Here is a 12,969-nt window from a genome sequence, read left to right as displayed (position 1 = left end):
TAGAATTCTGTGGTATTGATGTAGTAATTTATGATTTTGTAGTTATTCAAAAGTATATATAAAACCTAAAAAAAAAATACTTCGTTTTATGTTCTCCACGTGCAAAACTTTTAAAGGCTTAGCAACCTACAGCAAGCAACAACCGAGTACAAAGGTTGTAACTAGAAGAGATAATTGTTTGCTTTACTTCTTTATTTACTATTCTATGTTTTGGGAAAAATAACTTTAAAACTTATTTCAAAATAGCAATAACCTATATACATATATAATGTATAATAATTGAAAGTTGACTAAAACACAGCCAAGACAAGTTACTTTGTAAAGACCAAAGGTCACCTTTATGTTATTTTATACGGTAACACGAGTGCATGTGAGGCACGTTTTTGTAACTTCTATATTGTTAGCCAGGCATGGGTGAAAAGGTCAGTATAATAAAAATAATAAATATATATAAATGTATAATGTTATGAGATTTAAGCTATTTCGTCTAAACATTTACATTTTCATGTTATAATTTGTGTTCATTCTAGAATGAAAGATGCATAATTTATATTTATTTCCTAATTTGTTATGGTGGTTGCGAGATCAGTCAAATTTACCAAACCCATGTAGAGATTAATTACTGAAAATAACAGATAAAATATAGTTTTTTCTTAAAAAATGTTTGATAATTATTTGGACATTATAAAGATTTCGCATGTGAAATTTCGAAATTTTCTGATGCATAAAGGTATTTCTAATGTTAATATGAAAATTACTTTGCATGATAGTTAGGCAAGATGTGAAAAGAAAAAAGGGATGAAAGAAACATTGCTTTAGAAACCATAAGACTTAATAAAAAAATTTAATATTTTGCATATGAAAACATTGTAATGTTTACTGATAGACTGTCAAATTTTGTTGACATTCGCTTACTAATTTAAAAGTTATAGCATGCACAAACTATAACAAGCACAAAATGGTTATGAGGTCGGTCCAACGGACCAAGCCCTGGTTGAAAGAGATAAGCTACAAAATGCATATGTCGCATATTTAAAGAGTTACATTAAAAATTTAATTAAACTACTTTATTATCATTGTATATAAATGAACTTGGCATCAAAACATAGTTAATAAATCAATTTTTAATCTTACAAAAGTTTTAAGTTCTACATTTCAAAAGAAAATATTTTAAAAGAATCGTTAACCTCCCTTGCTCTCTAGGTTCCCTCTTCTCTAATTTATTTACCATCATTCAGAGAAGTATGGAATCTAACATAAATTACTCATTATAATATAGATATTACTTAGGCAAAGCATAATTTTTGTAACCTTTGATTTTATTTGTTTATGGAGCCATGCTCACTTACCACATCTTCTTTTTTTCACAAATTGCCAAAAGGTCTCTCTAATAACTAATAGAAAACAAAAGTCTTAATCTATAATACATTGTTTTATGTACAGAGAATTGTCTGTTGTACTTTCAGTTTGAAACTTTTTCTCATGATATTCACATTGACAAGCTTAGCTGAATTTTTAGAGGTCGTTATTGCATAGTTATAAAACCAGAAAAAGTATGCTAGTTATAAGACATTGTTTGCTTTGTGTGTGTTATTATTCTGTGTTCTAAGGTGCGTTATTTAATTAACTAAAAATCTAGTATAGTAGTACCACTAGTATTAAAAATAAGTAGCCTTAGTTTCATGGACAGTAAAAAGCAAAAAAAAACAAAAGGACATAGGTAAGTACTATAATTCTTGTTTTTCATGTGTGTTATTTATCTACTATTATAAAAGTAACTAAAGTGTAAAAATCAAAAACTTATTAGGTTATATAAAGTTAAGTTAGGTAAGATAATGAAAAGTAACATAAAATGTTCATGAGCAATTGCTCGCAAGCAGCTCATGCATTATGTAATTTGATACAGTAATATGAGCTGCATATTTTCTGAGTGATTTAGAACTTATGTGGTGGGATTATTAGTTATATATGGTTCAAAGGACAATAAAATTAAGTATAAACAGATAAATACTGTTAAGAACTTTAAGCTATTTAGGATAAACAATTGTAGCTTTATGTTACAATTTGCAGTCATTATAGAAAGAAAAAAGAATAAATTATATTTATTTCATATTTGTTTACAAGGTTTTTCAAATTGACAGAATGGGTATAGTGAGGGTAGAGAAAATAACTGATAAAATATAAAGTTTTACTGGAAAAAATCATTTTATATTTATTTAGGGGTTTTTAGAAATTACATAAATGAAATTTCACAACTTGTAAACTTATCATAAAAATTACTTTGCACTTGGAGCAGTCAACACTTTGACTTTTTATATTCATAGACAAATATTTAGTAAAAATACAAATTAAAAAAATCTTGTAATGTTCACTGAAAGCTTGCCAGATTTTATGAAGATATAGAAAACATATTAAGTTATAGTATAGAAATTCTGATGGTCACTTTGGGGTCATGAATTTTGTTGAATCGACTGAGACTGTAGCAAGAATGTTAATACAGTATTCTATGACGGGCTTCCAGCTCCTCTTTAATTGGAAAATCAAGAAGTTCAAAGTCTGTAATGAATCATGCATCAAAACATTTAACATTGTCAGAAATGGTAATCAGTTCAAGTGTTTGGGAATTAATATTTAAATATCTTCAATTTTAAACATATAAAATTATTAGAGTCAAATATTAATCAAAGTGTGTTTATTTTTTTAAGCTTATATTTTGGCAGTTGAGAAAAACTACAGCTGCCACAAGAACTTGTATATTTTTAAGCATTGGAAATAGGGCTTGTAAGCCCTCTAAGAATGATTTTATAAAATTGGTTAAAAGTTCAAATAATAAAACTGGGTCTCTGAAAAAATTGTTAGGTGATTCATAGATAGTTGAGTATATCTCAAATCATATTCATTAGGTTTTTTTATCAAATAACATTATGAAGTGTGTGTAAAAGTTCTGTTCAATGTTACTGTAAATGCAATGTGACCCATACTGTACAAGTTAAAAGAGAAAAATGTATTGCTGAAAATATATTTAAATTTGAATTGTTTAGGTACTTTATTAATTGGCACCTGACCCATGAAAGCAGGTTTTCTCTGGGCACTCCAGTTTCCCTGCATAAGATCTATTAAAACAGAGTCATGCTCACTCAGTCTGTATTTGTCTGCTACAATTCTCATGGACTACTCTCTCCAACTGACATCATTGACACATGGACAAACAAATACACGTTCCTCTCCAACTACAGAATGATGGTCTCTTCCTGACTCTACCATCGTGCTTGGGTCAGCATCTTCCTTGTCTCCATGTGTCTCTTAACATTCCACTCTATGTGTTAAAATTAAACCAGGCCCAGTGGCTCTATCAAAATTTGTTTGGTATTAACTTTTTCACCAAATGGGGTGAAGAGAAGCAAAAGTTTCTGACCACTCTTGGTTGTCTTTCAGGCCCCCAAATCTTTTTTGTGGCTTGAAAGATGTTTAAACCTAAATTCCTGCCATGAATTTGTTTATTTTATCTATAAAAATACCTGCCAGATGATAGTGAAGTTGAAGTATTTATTTTTTCAATACTTAATACTGTAAAATGCATTTGATTGTGAATGTTTCTGCAGTACTTAGTGTACTACATGAGTATCAAAATATTTATTTGTGCATCAACAGTTCTTGTAATATAAATGACATTTTCTCCATGAAAGTCTCAGACACGGCTGTGATTTCTTTTTAATTCTCATTGTTGAAATTTACAAAAAAGTGGCAGGGTACTATTTTTTCATTTATGGCACATTGATAAAGATGTTGAGGGGTTTGGCTGAATCCCCTATTTTTGTGATGTAAAAATTATGCTTATATAGTTATAGCACATCTGTTTATGGTATTTAACATTTTCTACGTAGTCTACATTCTTCTGATGAAACATTAGCATTTTTTGGCTTGAAATAGTTGCATTCAGTGACTCCTGTTGACACTTTGTAATTGGAAGCCTGAAGCCATATTGCTACTGTCAGGTTTTGTAGGCTGGATTCTTTACAGAAGGTGTCTGTGACTTGTTGGTGATAAATTTCAACAATAAACAAACAGCAACACAGTCCACTTGTTTTAAAATAATATATAACATGCTTTGTATGTTGATTACGCCTCACACAATATGGGTTGGCTTTCAATCTCACAAATTAGAACAATCTGTGTATGGTCCTGATTTTTATTCTCTTTTTTTTAATAATGATGTATGTGAGATTCATTGCTCTTTTTGACTAAAATGTTTATTTTGATTTCTCATCATCAGGTTTTGGATGAGTTCTCCAAGAAGGTTCCTGTCACCTCATGGCCATTGGGAACAAACTCGTAAGTGTACTGGACACGTGTGAAAGTTAGTAAAACACAAAAAAAGAAGTCAATATTTGTTTTAGTATTGTAGGTTTGTGAAGAACCAATACAGAGTTTTAGGTAAAGTGAAATTGTTTATTCTTTCTATACCATTCAATTTTCTTTGTTAACATTTGGTTTAGTCTATTCATTGAGAGGCCAATAGTGGCCCAGTGGTTAGCATGCCATACTAACAGCTGAGGTCTGTAGTTTCATTCCATTACCACCAAAAACAATCATGCTCTACATTTTGGGGCCATGGATGCAGCATAATAACAACAGTCAAATCCCACTGTTAAAGTGTTGGTGGTGGGTGGTGTCGACTAGCTGCCTTCCCTTTAGTGTCTCACTTCAAAATTAGAGATGGCTTGAGCTGGTAGCTATAAAGAATAGCTTTGTGTGAGATTCAAATAATAATCCATTCATCTAAATTGTATGGTATTATAAATATCAGTATAGCATAAACCCTTTGCAAGTAAGTTTGCTTGGTTGATCACAGTTCTAAAATAAGTTAGAAAATGATGATAGTTTTAACATTTGAATTATGCACGTAAAAAATTTAACTAAATAATCTATTGTTCTACATCTGCACAAACTGAAATAAAAATACTTTTTAATTCTTGTCTTTTATCAGAACAATTGCTTTCAATGATCTGGATGTTTACCTGACAAAATATCAAGTAAGTGTTCAGTAATTCATTTAGTTAAACTTTACATCTACAAAAAGAAGTTAGTGATATATAAGGATGTAAGAAATTTACCTATTTTTTAACATTATGTAAAGCAGCTGCAAAACAAAAATTGTTCTGCTATATAGGTGTATAAAAAAAAACTTAAACTGTTTATATAACATCATAATCAAATAATACCACACGCAGTGTGTTTCTTAAAATTGACTGAATATATTGAGAAGTAAGTTTTTATGTTCTACAACTGTTGGAACTAGTTAATTTTTTTTCAAATATTATATTTATGTGTAGCAGCATCTTCTGCAAAAAATCTTTTAGCTTATATTCCATGTTTTAGATATATTATGGTAAATAATTTGTTTTTGAAACATTTCTTAGAGGACAACCAGATGCTATTTTGCAGACTAAAGATTTGGAGACTTATTTTTTTTCTTTCTGTATGTACTATTATATTATGAGCTGTATGCTTAATGCAAGGAATCTTCTTAAAAACTATTTAATAGTTAACAAACAACTTAAAGAGTACATAATAATAATAAAAGCAATATTGTTTTTTTGTTAGAATCCACAAGAAGCAGATGCCATGACAAAAATTCAGGGAGACTTAGATGAAACCAAAATTATATTAGTAAGTTGAAGTTTTACATTTATAATTATTTTTATATATTAACCTTTTTCAAAGGAATACATAATTATTCATACATACATTTAGTAGTTAAAATAAAATGTAGATATTAGATTGTTTTATGCTATTACACCAAAATAAAACTGTTGATAATTAACAAGTCTTTCTTCACTAGCTGTATATGGTTTTCAAGTAAGAATATAATAGCTTATCAACCAAGCACCTTGTGTTACATACTGCTGTCCTTGAGGCTTTTCATTCAATACCAGAACTCATCTGGTTGGTTGATATTTTGTAAATGATTGTTATAAACACCATTTGGGCTAAGGCTTTGTGTGTTGCATAGATAGCCAACTGGAATGAACAAAAGGCCTTTTTAGCAGTGCTGCGTGGCATGCAGTGTGTGATTGACTTGTTATTATATTCTTCTTTCAGATAAACTGTATTGGGCTAGTAAAGAAAGACTTGTTAAAAGTTACAATCAGTCTTCTTATGATGTAATATCACACAAACTACTGATCTATGGATCACACTTCACCAGCATATGTGTTATATACCATATAAAAATGTGGGTATTGTTTATTAGCAAATTTTTCTGTGAATTGTTTTAAAGAAATTGCTTAAAAATTACAATGTACCTGTTGTTAATCGAATCTGACATTAAAATATTTACTTATTAAAGAATAAAAACTAAAGAAAAAATTGCACTTGAGTTTCTTAATATTAGAGATTTAATTTCCATTTAATCAAAATGTAAAATTAAAGCTGTGCCTTATAATTTCTGATAGCTTTCTTTATATACATTTAGACTATGATGTGGCTTGTGTTTCTATATTGTTTGTCTATAACAAAAATTTTCCAGTTTCCATAACTGTAATCACCATGAATCTTGGGGTATACCTTAAGTTCAAGGTTTTCAGTATTTGTCACTCCACACACTATCAAAAGTTTTGTAAAAGGCTTTTTGAACTGTTAAATATAAAGTACAGAGAGTCATACATAGGATATTAAAAATAAATTTGAAAGGTTTTAAAATTTTTTATATGAAAGAATTACACATTTTTAGTTATTGCTGATAATTATTATTTTTCTCTCTCTGAATGTTTCCATGAGCAGGCACTGGTTTGTGGACCAGCAGTTGGAATCCATTGCCCCAGAGGGATTCTAAAACCCCTTACTTTATTCATTTTCTTATTTTTACAAGTTTGAGTGTGACAGTCTTGTCAATATTTCCATTGCTACTTCCTTAGAGCTGAAGATTGGTAAACATATACCATCCTGCCATCAGTATCAAGCCAGTGAAACAAGTTCTGCAACCCACATGGGTACCTTTGCTAATGCCATGCAATATAAGTAAAGTTGAATAGTTAGTTCTCTTTTTTTTTTTTAATGGTATGACTGAATACTGCACATCAGTGTGTTTCAATTGATACACATTTTAATTCAGTATGTTATTACCAATCCATTTATGTTGAAGTTTTACTCTTTGTAATTTCTTTCCAGTCATTATCTTTGCAGTAATGAGATTTTTTGATTTTTTTCTTCCTGACATATTGCTTCAATGGTACTCCCATAGCATAATGCCCTAGAGAATGTTTTACAACGTGGAGAGAAATTAGATGACTTAGTTGCCAAGTCTGAAGAACTCAGTTCCCAATCTAAAGCATTCTATAAAACTGTAAGTAGACTTTGTGTGTGTGTGTGTATAAAAAAAGATGGCTCATTTTTCCCCCTGAATTTGTCTTGTAGTGATCTGGCCTATTTAGGAATGGGTTAAAACTGTGGAATGAGGAAGTCAAAAAAAATAGTGTTAAATTCAGAACATGCAAAAAGGGACAAAAAAGTTGTATTTTAGGTGTTTTTTTAACCATTTCCTCTAAGACTCCAGGGTACTTCATTGTTACACATGACTTTGGTGTTAAAAAATACTGTTAATTCCTTATGTTTTATTGCTTTTATAAGTTTTGTCTAATAAAATGAATAATAAAAGTACCCTGTAATGCAAAACTTATTTATTGTCATATATACAGAATATAATATTTATGGTTACAACGTTTCACAAGGTTGTTCCTGATGATACCAGGTTAACCTGGTGAAATGATGAAACCATAAATATTATACTTTGTATATCCCACAATAAAAAAGTTTTGTCTAGTAAGTTTATTTGATTAATTCTTTTGAAGTAGATTTGTGTACTTGAATTTATTTTAAATCTTCATTGTTTTTAATACAATGCTTTAAATTGAATTCTCCCATATATGAACACATTGGTCAAGAGGATCCAACCTTTTTAATTTAACTGACTAAGTTACTATGTGATTTATAATTATTAGAATCTTAAGTATGATGTGAACATTAAGGTTGGTATGTATGTTAGTAGTTAAACAAAATCATCTAATTTGGTACAGTATTTAGTTGATATTCATCCATAATGCAGCTTGGCTTTTTTTTGAGCTATGAATATGGAGATGACACATAGTTAAAATGTTTGCAAAAGCTGAACATCTTGACATATAACAAGAAAAGCATTTACAATGATTGTCCTGAGAACAAAGAATTCTTAGGAAGTTTTGTTGTCAAAACCAACCACCCTGATAAAAACCTTTTTTGTTTGATATTTAGGCCCGTAAAACCAACTCCTGCTGTGTTTTATTGTGAAGCTGGTGAACTTACAAAGAAAATATACATACTGACCATCTTGGGGCAGGATTACTCAGTCAAATGTTTATCAGTGTTGCTGTTTTGTCAAAGAGAGGTGTCTGTCAGTCTTCACAGATGGATGTAAAATTATCTAAATATTGTCATTACATTTTGGAGCAGTTGATAACTGAGTGATTGCTGCTGTTAATTGTAGTAAACAAGTTCCCTTGTTTACTGCTGTTGTCAGTATCATTTGCAATAGTGACATAGTAGTATAACAGGATTTATATCAGTGTAAAAAGAAAATCATGTGGACCAGAATTTTCTAATTGTAACTACACTAAGAATTAAGAAAGAATTGGAACTTGAATAACATAAGAATTTGTGATAAAGATATGTATTGCTTCTGGGAAGTGGTATGAATAGCCCATGAAAAAAGCTACACCACATTATAGTGATTAATTAGGCTTAATCCATGGTAAGCCTCCTTTTTTTTCATTGTAGTTTAGCTTTTTTGCCATTTATCATAGAAAATCTTTCATAGCATTTCATACTTTATGTAAATTAAACAAGACTTACTTTGCAGAATGTTCATATATGTATTTAAATAAAATTCAATTATGTAAAATTGGATGTATAGCACCTTCACCTCTCAAACAAAAGAACTGACTGTTTTCAATAGGCCATAGGATTACATCAGACAATTACCAATCATAAACTGACTATTGTTTCCAATGGAGAACTGCCTAATTTAAACCTGCAACTTAAACATTGTGAATTATTTTTTTGTTTTGAGAGATGGCACTATACATTTGATTTTACTTTGTTCATAATTATTTGATTAAAAGCAATAATTCAGGACTACTCTTAAGTCTTAAGTGAAGTTTGAGTAATCTAATTTGGTTTGATTTTTTCTTATCTTACAAGTTCAGTGTTACTATGATTATTTAATTCAAAAAAATTGAAGATGATGTGAGGAAATATATTAAGCTCTAAAGGCAACAGATGTAATAGTCATTCAGTGACTAACTGTTGTTAATATTTCTCACTGAAGAATGTACAGTCAGTAATTCAGTCATTACTTATTTTTATTACAAATCTTTGTGCTAGCACTTACAATTAAAAGCAAATGTAATTCAAGATCTCTAGAAATGCTTAATACCAGTTTAAAAAGTTACATTGCTAAAATCTTCATACAATATTTAAAGTATAAAACTACAAGTTTTTAAATATTGATGACGCTATTTGTAATGTAGTAAGTTGCAAGGTATAAAAGTGAGTTTGTTTATTTAGAAGACAGATGCTAATTTGGTAAAATGTTTTTTCATGTTTGTTTTCTGTATGCAATATCTTGTAACTGAAAATCATAAAATCTGGTAGTTAAAGTTATGTAAATGGCTAACAACTTTCCAACCAGTCAATTATCATGTAAGCAAGGTTCAAGGTTTCAACATCCCTTTTTTATGGTATTATCTGTTGTAAAGTTGAAACTGGCGTTATGTAAATATTAAATTGTATACTTCTTGTAATAATATAATCATTGTAGTGATTGTGATGATGTTCTGATCTAAGTATATATATCTCTCCTATGAAGTGTTATAGCATATAAAATCAGTTTGATGCCTTCTTTGTGAAAGAAAACAATCCTTTAAAGAAATTTCAAGTGAACAAGCCATTTAGCAGACTTGTACGAATAAACTAAATTAACTTGACTTGAAAAGTTTGAGTTTGTTGTAATGGCCAGTCTTCATTGTATCATTTTGGCTAAAGAGTGGCCTGTATGTTATTGGGCTAAAGCTTCATAGCATTTTATTTTCTCTATACTTCTGATTAAAATACAATCTTAATTGTTAGTCACCATATTTTAAGATACCAATGTAATCAAACTGACTGACATAAGTTTATTTCTACATGTATTAATGTACAACTAGTTTTTCTGTAAACTGTTATCAGTCTCCAATTGACTGGGTTATTCTAATTAAAACCTTCCATGTTCAATCTTAGTTTCATACATCTGTATTTAGAATCTACTTCTATTAAGTTCTCAGACATTTTTACATTTCACTGAAAAATATGGCAGATCATCATGTCCACACGTTTAGTTAGAACTTTTAGTAGTAGTATCACAGTAAAATTTTTATAAAGTTCACTCAAAAAGTGTAAACTTCAAGTGAGTCTTTGGCATCTTCTTGTAATTTCACAACTTGAAGATTTCATACAAGAAATGAGAAAAAAGTAAATGTCAATGTGAGAAAACTAATGACTTAGTGTTCCCAGCAAAATTTGAAAAAGTTCCACACATTTACATATATCATTGTTTATTGCTTTTCTGATCATGAAACTAAGCAGTTTAAATATTGGTTAGTTTGAGATAATCACATAATCATGAAAACAATGTTTAAATATAATAGATTTTACTAATTTGCTTATTTCTTCAAAATGAATTAATTTTTGACAATAATCAACATGATGCAAAAGAAAAATCAACCAACCCAAATGGGGTTTTTGCATCTATTTTAAAATGATTATGAGTTTTAATAAAGTTGCTTCAAATCGTTCTAGTTAGAACTTGTAACCTGGAAACAGATTTATAGAGTCAAATGAGTAGCAAAAAAACACATGTAAACTATTTTTTTTCATCAATGCTGTTTTTAGAGAAAAATAATATGGTAGAATCTCAGACACTAATTGATTGGCAATCTGCATTTTATGCTTTAAAACTAAAGTTGTAAACTTGGAACATACGTTTTGTTAACATACTGAAAATAAAGTTGTTTCTGCAGGGTTATATTCCAAATTTCTGTTCTTGGGAGTTTTTATGGTATGGAAAAGGTAGTCATTTTACTTGTAGCTACTTGCTTGAATTGAGCTGTGCTTTGTTAAGTAATGCCTTTTAAAATGGAAACTGGTGATAAGAGGAAAACAGCTACACATTGTATTAAAATGACCTTGCTTAAAATTCTTTATTTTAAAAATTTGGGTGTAATGGATCAATCAACATATAAATAATAGTATTACAAGTACTTTTGTATAAACTGATGTATTCCTTAAAATATGAAAGCTGATAAACTGTACTTGTGTATAAAAGTTTTCATAATAAATTATATTTTACATGGCATTAAGAAGATTGATTACTTCAAAAGAAATTAAATCTGTAAATGCTAATTTTTGAAACACATTAGACAAAAATTATTTGTAACTTGTAAGCTGTTTTGGAGAGTAAAACTGAGATTAAAAAAGTCATGCAATTGATCCCAATTCATATTTTGGTCATCTTATTAGACATCTCTTAGACAGGCTTTAATTGTAATCTGCTTCCTAGAATCCAATTCATGAGACACAACTGTTAATAGTTGACAAAGGCTTTGAAGAGTCCAATGTGTTTCTTTGATCTGACTAGTAAAAGTTGGAATAACAACTGTCCATAGAAATTAAATGCCTCTGGATGAATAGTCTGTTCAATGTTGACTTAGTGAAAATGTGAATTAACCCCTGTTAGCTTGAATGTAGTCGTCATGAGTTTTTGTCATTGGATCGCCTAGTTTTACATTTTGTTGGGTACTATTTTAATAGTTTTTAAACAAATGATTTATATTCATTCAATTATATAGTGGACATAAAGTTACTTACAGTTTTGTTTCATGGGCATATTTTTACAGTATATCATTTTTATTCTATTCTAGTCTGCACTGTATATCATTTCATGACTGTCAATATAAATACTGTTGTAAGTTATATTTTTAATATTTTAATTTAGATGTTTGCTAGAGGGAACTAATGATGATAATATTATAATCGTCTAGAAAGTTCATGGAGTGTGTAGAAAATAAGGGTACATTATAAATACAAGAATCAGTGAAGTAATGAGTTGTTTTTTTACGAGTATTCAGTGAGTGATCCAGTTTGATGTTAAAAGTGAAGGTTATTGTGTATATTGTTCTTCATTTGAGTTATAAGGAAACTCTTTAAATAAGTTTATCTGCGAGTTAGGCATACCATAAGTTTTGGAATATCTGGTCAGATATTGTTTGTGAACTTAAGGCCTACAACTTGTGTCAAAGTGAACATAGCCTCTAGCAAATGTTAGTGAGCAAATAAATTAATTTTATCATTATGTGAACTGGAATTGGCATTATTTTTACCAAATAATTCAAAAGAACTCACCAAATGATACAGTAAGTTACAGCATTGGTGTCAGAAATAACATTATTTTGATGAAAATAAAACAAAACTTTGACTAAACTTCAAGATGATAACTCAATCATGAAATGTCAAAAATTTTACTTTTAAAAGAAGTTCATTAAGAAAGAAGATAAAATAAAGAGGTGTAATATTTAAAGAAGAATTAGGAACAAATATAAATATGATGGAAGACAAGATCGATGAAGCTACTGGAGATGTACAGAGGGATTACAACAAGATTGAAGTGTAGAAAGGCTCTAATGACAGAACTGAACAAGCAAAAACAAAATCAATGACAGAATAAAACACTTAGAAAAAGGACTGGTATATGTAAAGATTACCAGCCACACCTTTTTCTGCATATGCCCAAGAATTCCAATGTAAAACACCATTTATTTCATAATATGGAATATGAGAACCTATTGGGAACTTCTTGGACTAATTCAGCCATGTTACTATCTAACTCAGTTCCAGAATTTG

General features: G+C 29.5%; 1 protein-coding gene across 3 annotated transcripts in view; it reads left to right on the top strand.

Moving 5' to 3' along the window:
• Positions 1–12,421, top strand: part of LOC106458167 (synaptobrevin homolog YKT6-like) — a 39,779-nt gene extending 27,358 nt beyond the window's left edge. For all 3 annotated transcript variants that reach the window (XM_013917632.2, XM_013917633.2, XM_022384310.1), the window contains 5 exons: positions 4,274–4,332; positions 4,988–5,033; positions 5,605–5,670; positions 7,244–7,345; positions 8,290–12,421. In XM_013917632.2, coding sequence (XP_013773086.1) covers positions 4,274–4,332; positions 4,988–5,033; positions 5,605–5,670; positions 7,244–7,345; positions 8,290–8,325 — 309 coding nt within the window. In that variant the 3' untranslated portion in view covers positions 8,326–12,421. The remainder of the gene's footprint in view (positions 1–4,273; positions 4,333–4,987; positions 5,034–5,604; positions 5,671–7,243; positions 7,346–8,289) is intronic.
• Positions 12,422–12,969: the final 548 nt, after the last annotated feature.

This window comes from Limulus polyphemus, unplaced genomic scaffold, assembly GCF_000517525.1.
Source record: "Limulus polyphemus unplaced genomic scaffold, Limulus_polyphemus-2.1.2 Scaffold423, whole genome shotgun sequence".
Lineage (NCBI taxonomy): Eukaryota > Metazoa > Arthropoda > Merostomata > Xiphosura > Limulidae > Limulus > Limulus polyphemus.
This window is presented reverse-complemented; position numbering and strand designations above follow the sequence as displayed.